Source organism: Fragaria vesca, linkage group LG6 (genome assembly GCF_000184155.1).
Source record: "Fragaria vesca subsp. vesca linkage group LG6, FraVesHawaii_1.0, whole genome shotgun sequence".
Classification (NCBI taxonomy): Eukaryota; Viridiplantae; Streptophyta; class Magnoliopsida; order Rosales; family Rosaceae; genus Fragaria; species Fragaria vesca.
In genome coordinates this window covers 8,392,179-8,402,460 of record NC_020496.1, presented here as the reverse complement: position 1 = coordinate 8,402,460, position 10,282 = coordinate 8,392,179, and the positions used below count along the sequence as shown (strand labels likewise).

General features: G+C 36.0%; 1 protein-coding gene across 1 annotated transcript in view; it reads left to right on the top strand.

Annotated features, from left to right (window-relative positions):
• LOC101302773 overlaps positions 1 to 6,389 on the top strand; it is a 10,049-nt gene extending 3,660 nt beyond the window's left edge. Inside the window, exon 2 of the mRNA XM_004305121.1 lies at positions 6,323 to 6,389. Within this exon, the coding sequence (XP_004305169.1) occupies positions 6,323 to 6,389 (67 nt within the window). The remainder of the gene's footprint in view (positions 1 to 6,322) is intronic.
• The last annotated feature ends 3,893 nt before the right edge of the window (positions 6,390 to 10,282 follow it).

The window sequence follows — 10,282 nt, the reverse complement described above, 5'->3', positions numbered from 1 at the left end:
CACACCATTAGATCTGTTTTTTAATGGGCTTGGATAGCTGAGATTAAAACAAAAAACAAAAAACTTAACACTTATGTCAAACCTACACCGTTCAAGATTATTAAAAATAAATCCCTCATTTGGATAATTTAACGATTATCAAATTTTTTGAAAATTTGTAGAAATGATCTACTCATATAGCCCAATGAACTGAACGGTGGAGATTTGATTTTGTGATCGAAAAGTTCGTCAAATGATCTATCCCTATAAATAAACAAAAAAAAAGATCCCTCATTGGAAGGGCCCTGATATATAAATAATTCGGGTCATCTCTAATGTTGTGTTGTTGTGGTTATTACATACAGATGGTGGTCATTAGTCATTAGATATAGATGGGGACGACATGACTTTATAACGTATCTGCACACATCATGTATGAAAATTTGAATGAAGGAAGTGTGTATGAGGTTTTATCTAATAGTTTGTTTTCATGATTTATTTCAATTAGTAAAAATAAAATATGTATTTCTTATCCAATACTACTATGGTAATGTTTTATATATAATATTATATATTCACCACCATATGTACTTAGACTTTTAGAAATAGGATATGCTAGACATATAATGAGAATAGGAAAAGCAAAGAAAGTTTTATCGATCTGCTGGGTTTGATGTTTACGAATTGAAAATTTTGGTTTTTTTTATTTATTGGAACACAATTTGTTTTTCTTTATCATATATTAATTATCAGTGTAAAAGAGGAATTAAAACTTTCAAAAATAGAGAGAATGTGTATTAAGTGATTAGATATGTGTAAATAAAATTTCTTTTATTTCAATTAGTAAAAATAAAATATGTATTCCTTATCCTCATCAATCCTCTTCACCTCAATTCAATCTCCATTAGCCATATTTGTGGTCACATACATTTGTCGAAATTGGCAACCGCCCCAACAGTCTTCTAATATCTTATTTATCAATGTACTGTTTAGTGCTTGTTACAAAGGATCAATGTAATATGTATGCCTCTACGAGCTATGATTTTGTCGATGCTGGTTTTCTATTTACTTAATGGGAGCTCACTAAACCCACGGTGGTCTTGAACCCGTTGCGTGACGACTGTGGTGGTCGTCATCAACGGTCACTCAATCTCCATGTCATTAGAACAAGTCTACTCGTTTAACATTTTATGACCCAGGTCATGAGCCACATAGGCACAATGACCCAGCCTAAATTCTTTTGCTTCCACGCATGAAAAATTTCTCACCCCAACTATCATTGGATCATCTCTTTAGGTCACCACCATGACCCAAGTCATGACATTAATGACCCAGGTTAACTCCAAGCCGCATTAGCCGAACCCCAAAACGTGGCTGACATCAGCGACAGGGCCACTTGAGCCATGCTGGGCTAGCTGTCACTCTCCCAAAAGCGCGTGTCGCTGCACGAACCAATGAATGAAGCTGATGGGCGTGCGTCCCACACTCCCACACCTGCAATTGACTTGGATCAATAATTGTGTTTAGCATTGGAGGTATTTGACTACCGTATTTCCTAGTTAACTAAAGGTAAATAAATATATATTAATGTGGGAACCCTTATTTACATTTTTGTAACATTCACATAAAATAAAATTCTACTTCATAGTGATTGTTCTAAATAATAATAACCTTTATTTACGTTATATATTCATATACCATGTTTAATATTTACTAATTATTTACATCTAAAATCATGATTTGTAATTAAAAACCTAACATAAAATATAATACTGTAAATACCAAGTGGCGACCTAGAAATATAATCAATGGGTGGAAACTGCTACCTAGTTTCAATGACCCAAAGTGACTCAGGTCACACCTATGACCCAAGTCATCCCCCAACAATGACTCAACGGGTGAACTTGCTCTTAGCCTTATTTGTGGTCATATGTATCTGGCGAAATTAACAGTTGCCCTAACATGTTTATGTTAATTTGCCTCTGCAAGCTACGATATGTATGTGTCTTATTGGACGCCTCACTAAACCCATGGTGGTGTTGAGCGAGTTGCTTGCTTGAAAATTGTGATGGTTGTCTTTATCAGTTGCAGTCTCGTTTATCTGATTAGTTATTAATTTATTTCAAAATGTTAATATTGATGTGATCATGAGTAAAAGAGGGATGACCATCAACACAGGTAAAATAAGAAAAATTAATAAGGATGTATCATAAATTTCCAGTACTTGCACTTGGTAAATAAATTTTTCGTGCTTCGACACTTTAGCATCCACACTTAAGATAATCGGGGAAAATAATAGTTATACAAGGGCAACCGTGACCCGTGGTCCATCATTGTCCCAAGTTTTACACAGTGCAGCAAATAGCAATTTGTAAAAGCCAACATGTTCATAGGAGGAACAAGGTGGATCCGGGGATGGACTGCTTGCCACAATCCGATTAGTAATTTCTCATTATTGGCTTCCAACATAAAAAATTTCTAATGATTGTACTGAGATTAGGTGACAAAGCTTGCCAGGGCCCGGATGCAACCAACCATTAATGATTTTATTTAACGGATAATTAGAATGAGATTTAGCTTTAACTGTAATTAAGGATTGAGATTGTTGTGGTCTGGTTTCCACTGAGAGACAATGGCATGCAGATCTGCAGGGGAAGGGTGGGGTTTAATTAATCAATCTAGGGTTTATCGGTCAAACTGGTGTGGATGCTCATATAGCTGCTAGTGCAGAAGAACAGACAGATGGTCAAACTGGTTGGAAGAAGAATCTCACACAAACTCTTCTATACTCTCACTCAGTGAGCTAAGAGACACAGATCGCATACAAACACAAAACTGCAAATCAAAAAAGGCAAACGACAAGGTTAAGACAGAAACCCCATACTTTGAGCGCTAATCAAGGTGACATGTTCCTCGTTATTCTCTCTCTCTCTCTCTCACTCTCACCCGCCTCCATCTTCCTCGAGACTAATTTGCACATTCTTACCAGTCACCACACTTTACAGTTTGCATGCATGCTTTCCTAAACACAGCTGGACTTCCATACAGAGCTTAATCTCTGTTAATTAACTAGTTAATTACTGGGAGCTAGTTTAATATTGGATTAACGAGACGCCCATCTCATTGCTATACGACACTAGTCAAGCTAAGCAATATTGCACATGATGAACAGCTAGCTTGCTCTCAGAAATACTAATCTGGGAATTTTGTACGGATCGATGAGGATAAACAGATAGTGAAAGTTGGGAAAGTAGTTCGATTTATTGGTTTATGTATTTATGAAATGATATAGCTTTACCAAAAGGAATTCATTGTACTTATTGGTCGATCATGTATGTGATTTAATACTCTCCTTGATCGAGTGGTAGTAGTAGTTATTCTGCAATAAGCACAGTCTGCGTCATTCTCTTTGATTAATAATTTGCAACAGTCTGTGATGATTTTCGATCTCTCTTTAATTTCCTTCCTACCAAATACACTGGTTGTTCATTATGAATTACTAGATTGATGATGGAGGATGCGTGTCCATGCTTGGATCGAAGTCATCGAACTACTACTACTGCCCATGTTTGAAGTACAGTCGATGAACATTGATGAAGTCTGAGCCACAGCCACCCACCATGACCAAAGCTGATCGATCAAAACAGAAGTTACAGGAACTAGCTCACTTGATCAGCTAAATTTGTTTCTCCATTTAGGATCTTTTATAGAGAAAGATTCACCCCGAAAGAAAAATAAATAAATATAGTGAGTTTTAGTTTACAAGTAATTGTGAAGAGCCTTTACCATGCTTGGATCAAGCTGCTGCTCTAATTTATGAAGTACATATGGATAATAATGAAGTATGAGCCACAGAGCCAGAGCCACCATTGTTTCAGACTTTCAGCATGTATATATGTCCTTTTGATATAAATAGATTCTTGTGCGTACTTGCATCATTGTATATAATAGCATCAAATAGATGAACGCGCGAACAACCAGACTTTAAATTTTATATACGATTACTCGATTAGAACCAAATGAGCTAGTTTGATCGAGATTCGAAAAAAAAATCCCGAACATGAACAATTTTTTCACGTAAGTAAAAGGAGATATGATCAAAAAGGATTCACCACAAGAGAGACCATGCACCGTCGTCCGTGGAGAGATACAAGGATATAAGGAAAGGGGGAGAAAAGTTGATGAAAACGTAAAGGCAAAAGGCAAACAAAATGGTGTAATGCTATTGGCATGGCGAAAGAGGAAATGATAGTACAATGCCATAGTATGCTTAAGGATGACTCAAACTCCTAACTATATGATTGGAGTAACATATACACACTTAGATCCCTTCCTTCTCAAGATTACAACCTTAGCTAAGACCCACACACCACCATGCACTCCACTCGCTGCTTCAATCACAGTCCACAGTTCCACACTGCTTTCTTTTCTTTTCTCAAGTCATGACATGTTTATTTCGTATATTTATTTGGAAGATTATTATTGTTTTTCATGGTGATCTTTGTTCTCCAAGTTTGTCCGCACTACCAAAATAAAACCCAGATTGATCAACTTGGGACTCCCTCAAGGCTATGGGGCCATAACACGTCGAAAGCAAATGGAATGTCCCCGTTATGTGTTACAAGGAAAGTGTAGCGTTAGATGATATTATTTGTATTGATAAAACTATGGTACTAATGGTACTATATATCATTTAGTTTCGGGGCATCGCACTATACATATTGCTAAAAAGCACTTTTAAAAAAACCCATTTAAGATCATTTTCATGAAATTAAGGATCTCATTCACTACCATAACTTTACAAAAAAGAAGAAGAAGAAGATAGATAAGCAATTAAGCACACAAACATAGACAATTGGACATGCAAACGCAATATAAACTAGACAATATGATCCCAAAAATGATACATGACTAGGTGGGTAATATTCCACTATAGAGGATGCCAATTATTTGGTAAAGTATAATTCAATTTCAAAATACGAGACAGGTCGTGGACATGTCCCTTGCAATTTGCTAAGCAAGAAAACGAACAATACTAAATTTCAATTCAGACATGTCCTCATTTGAATATACAAAAGTGGGCGGTATTTTTTGTTCTTATGCTTGTTCGTTCTTGTATTCTAATTTTGTCACACGTCCTCAACTCCACAAATTGGCTAACCTAGTTTTAGGCTTTTAGCTATGGCAGATTGCATTCAACTTACCGTTTCGTTAAGCACATGTTTAAAGTTTGGGTCCGAGGCTAAGAGCCAAATGGAACAAACGGCGCGAGCATGCAATTATTCATTTCTTCCAAGTTAAAAGTTTATTTACGTATTCTTCGATATATAGTATAGCGAGCTGTTGATTTTTTTAAATATTTTTTTAGTTTGATCGGGTTTGAGACTTATGCTTTTTGTTATTTGTAGTTTTTAGGTCTTATATTTACAAGTTTTTATATATATATTTTTTTATCAATTAAATAACTGAGATACTACAACGAGTCTATTGTTAGTCAAACTCATTACCTCTCACATATGAGGGGATACTTTGCCACTAGACTATAGGTACTTGGCGCAGGTTTTGTAATTTGAGTTTTTCCCTTGTTAATGAATTTTTCATTTCTCATCAAAAAAGACAAATTTAGTCACCTAATTTAGGTGCGAAATCTAGTGTACTTGGTTAAAATGGTGCACTTCTTATTGGTAATGTACCTGTTTTCTCACATGGCTGCCTATATCATAAGCTTCGTATGCACATGGTTAATGTGCTGTGTCCAAATTAGTGGACTAAGGAATTTTCAGCCATAGCTAGAAAACAACTACATGGACAGATTAGTCAATAATATGGTGTGAAAATGACTGAGCTTGATTTGTTTTGGGTACTTTCTCTTTCGGCGGGAGAGTTCAAAGTTCCCGCTAAATGAAGATGGAAGCAAAGGTTGCTTTCAGAAGCAATGGTGCGAGACTTGATCGGACAGAAAGAGATGTAGCAAGCATGCTCCGTCGATTATACAAAGATATGAAAGATTAATCAAAAGGAAGCTAAAGTGTGTTTATATTCATGGTTTAAAGTGTGTTCATGATACGATGGGATTTGATAAAATCCACAACATGCTCAACAAAATCGTCGTGGATCACATTTAAAACCAGTGATAGTATATATATTCGGCTTTTTTTTTGTAGATGGTGCAATAATTTGATAATTAACTTCAATAAAACATGTGAATTAGAGTATGATGTGCTTAACAACTTATCGCCGCTCAGCATCAATTGGTTTAGTGGCATAATCTCCTCTTTATAGGTGGGAAGTTGTGAGTTCAACTCATAATAGACTCTTTGTATTATTTGAGTAGTTTATACCCAAAAAAAAAAAAAAAAAAAAAAAAACTTAAACGCATGAGGTACAAGTGCATGTCATACCTCTATTGAGAAGCGACGCATTATCCATTTTAAATTAAAGAATTAAGAAGAAAAATTATCGATTTGTCACTAGTCATATGGACCTCAATATCTCAATTGAGAAGCGAGTTGTTTTCGTCCTAAATTGATCTTATGACACGAAGCACAAAGGAAACAAGTTGACGTGCATCGTTTTACATTAAGAGAAAATTTATAAATCTATTGCTTGCAACCATAGTAGTTAGAGAGGTTCATTTACAATGATTGTCATGTCAATTTCGAATTCGATGTTCATAGATTTCTTGAGAGATTTTCTTACAAAGTTTTGATATTAGTGTCATGTGAACGGTCCATTTGGATTGTCAAGTCTCGTAAAAAACAAGCAAGAGTTAGCTCTTCTACATACCAAAAGAGAGAGAATCATTGACCAGTCAGTAGACATATTTGGGACGTACTTAGCTCACTTCTTTATTTGTGTTGTTTAGTTGTCTCTAACCAGTAAGCACGTCCCTTCTAATAGCTCCATAATTATTCTCTTCAATCATACACTTGTTAATCATTGGTTTTCTTTAAGTTTTTTTTTTTCCTTTAAGTTTCGTGACTAATTTTGTTGGTAACCCTAAACACTATTAAAAGGAGTTCATGATCTGAGTCGTCCGACGCCGGCACAACTACTTGGCCAAGTACAAACGACACGCCGTAAGGAGATGTGAACAAACCCAGTCGTGGAAACAAATAGAAGGGAGGAAAGAAATGGGTTGACCACGGCAACATTCGTATAAACTAACAGAGTTGATGATGATGGAGCTGCCGAATCATGAGATTTGCATTAGGCCATTAGCCTCATGTCATCGGAGATTGAGATTCTTGTTGTTCTTCTTCTTCTCATGTCTCCACGTTGCAGGTGTAGCTAGCAAGGAGTTCGTTCATTCAAAACGAGCAAAGACATAGTTAGTTTGAATTTAGTCATCTCAATGGTAACATTGTTTTCACAAGAATGTTATGATGGAACCCCCTGGTTCGGTTCTTTCGTGTTTTCAAGCATAAGTAACGAAAATTATATACACTAATGAAACAACATGCGTAAACGTTCAAAAAATTATAAAATTATAATAACTAGCTAAATGAGAGATATTTTCCGGTGAAAACTAAAATCGTCCAAATATTTATCATTAAATCAATGAGAATCAACAAATCGATCGCCAACGAATTCAACAATGGATGAAACTGGTAAAAATGACTAAATCTAGCTTGTGTATTGGCCATTATAGGCTATAGGCAAATATAGTCGAATCAATATGTTTGGATCGCATGGGATCAGTTAATTATTGACATTATTGTTGATGTCAATGCTAATTTATACAAAGTTGAATTCGAGGTAACTAGTTATTATGACGATCATGGTGTCTGATTCAATTACCAATAACCGACGTAACACAATATAATTTGGCAGCATGTAAAAAAGAGAAATTGATATACATCTAGATCTAAAGTATTTACACTTGAGAGTTTTTATGGAAATTATGAGGTACGATCCGACGGATCCGTTTTTGTCACCCTCTAGATCATTATATATTTGTGTGTATCAATGTACGTGTGTATATGTAAGACTTGAAGCCCTTTTAATGAGGACCTTTAAGTTAAGGACTTGTCGAGGGCTTTTCGGTTTATCCCACATTTCGATCTTATATCCACATCTTGACCGTTTAGTTTATAAATATTTATGAGTAGATCAATTCTCCAAATTTTCAGTTATATTGAAAATTGTTAGGGAAAATGCCCATTTAGTACTAATTTAAACCCCTTATTGCCAATTCCAATGAATTTAATAGACATAAACTCATTCTAATATAAGGTGTAGGGATGACAATAATCCTCAGCGGGTAGGGTACCCACGGGTATTCGACCCTAACGGGGAAGATATACGGGTAACGGGGATGGAGATCCCCAGTATTCGGATTCTTAAATCGGGTACGGGGCGGGTATGGTATTTTGATATTCGTCTCCATCTCCACCCATTAAAGATGAAAATATTATTATATATAATTATATAATTTATTATTATATATAATTTATAAATAAATATTTATGTAAAAAAATTTGTGATTCTCTTAATAAACATTTAATGGACTTTCCTTTTTATTATATATTGTTATTCTCTTAATGAAATTTACCGGTATTGTTCTGTTTTAACCAAGACTTGTATTTATTTTTATTGGAATGAAACTTATTTATTTTGGTATTTGATTTTAATTTCATGCTTTTATATAATTGTATTTCATTTTTTTTAAATTAATTTAATACATAATTGTTAACGGGTACGGGAACGGTATGGAAACGTAATCCCCAAAGGGTACGGGTACGGGTACGGGGAATCCCCATTATCTAATTACGGGTACGGGGATGGGTACGAGGATGAGAAATGTAAAAGGGTATGTGTACGGTATTTTGATCCCCGTACCCTACCCTACCCATTGCCATCCCTAATAAGGTGTACTTATTTGTGCCCAAATACACAAATATATATTAAAAAGTCATAATAAAATAATAATTTTTGTATATTATCAAGACAATTTTACTCTCACTACTTCAACATGTATAAGGAGAGAGAAAGTGAAAGAGTGAGAAGACTTTGCTGGAACCTCACCGGACTCTGGTCACCGGTCGCGGGACTCCGGTCACCGTTCTTCAGACTCCGGTCACCGGTAGCTAGACTCCGGTTGCCGGAATTTCTTCGGTCTCTGGTTATTGACCTCTAGATAACTCAGATTTTCTCTAGTCACAGGATTTCGGTCACCGGTAACTTGGTTACTGATCCCCAATAATCAATTACTGACCCCCAATAATCAGTTACTGACCCCTAATAATCAGTTACTGACCCTTAATAATCAGTTACTGACTCCTAATAACTTAGTTATTGACCCCAATAATTAATTAAAAAGTAATTTACTACCCTCAATAGATGTTTTTTAACCTCCAATAAATATTTATTAACCTCTAAAAAGGCTATTGTCGAAAGCTGAGTTCATGAACAAGATGAAAAGAGGAAAAAAAATCTTGTTTAACAACCAAAGAATAATCATACAAAGAATAACTTAACATTTGACACCACTGGAGCAGCATTGTCGTTAAGCAAGTTGATCAAACTATAATTGATCAAACATTACAAACAAAAAGGAGTAAATTACCACCAAATAGTGCCATGAGAAGTCCTCGAAGAACCCTCAATCCTCCAGAATTCTCAGATCCCAACAATCTAACTCCATTTAATAAAACAAGCTCAGACGTTGCTGCAATTAGAGAGGAGTTTCGTGCTGGAACAAGGAGGCTCCTTAGCCTTCAACTTCTGTTCGATGCCTCACCGGCGAGATCCCTGAGTCGTCCAGTAATTTCATAGTCTCTTAACCCTACATCTCTTAGGAAATTCTCTCTCCGGTTCGATCCCGCCGCAATTACTTGTCGTCGTCGCCAGCGTGACTCAAACTGAGGCGGAATTTAAATCCGCAGCAATGCGAGGTCGTTGGAGGTTGGGGTGTTGCCGAGAGTTGACACGATCACGTACTTCGGAGAGATGTTGACGCTGCCGTAGTCTGCCATATCTTAATGACTACGGCAATGACAGTCGAGAGAGAGAGAGAGAGAGAGAGAGAGAGAGAGAGAGAGAGAGAGAGAGAGAGAGAGAGAGAGAGAGAGAGAGAGAGAGAGTAGAGAGTAGTAGTAGTAGTAGTAGTAGTAGTAGTAGTAGTAGTAGTAGTAGTAGTAGTAGTAGTAGTAGTAGTAGTAGTAGTAGTAGTAGTAAGTAGTAGTAGTAGTAGTAGTAGTAGTAGTAGTAGTAGTAGTAGTAGTAGTAGTAGTAGTAGTAGTAGTAGTAGTAGTAGTAGTAGTAGTAGTAGTAGTAGTAGTAGTAGTAGTAGTAGTAGTAG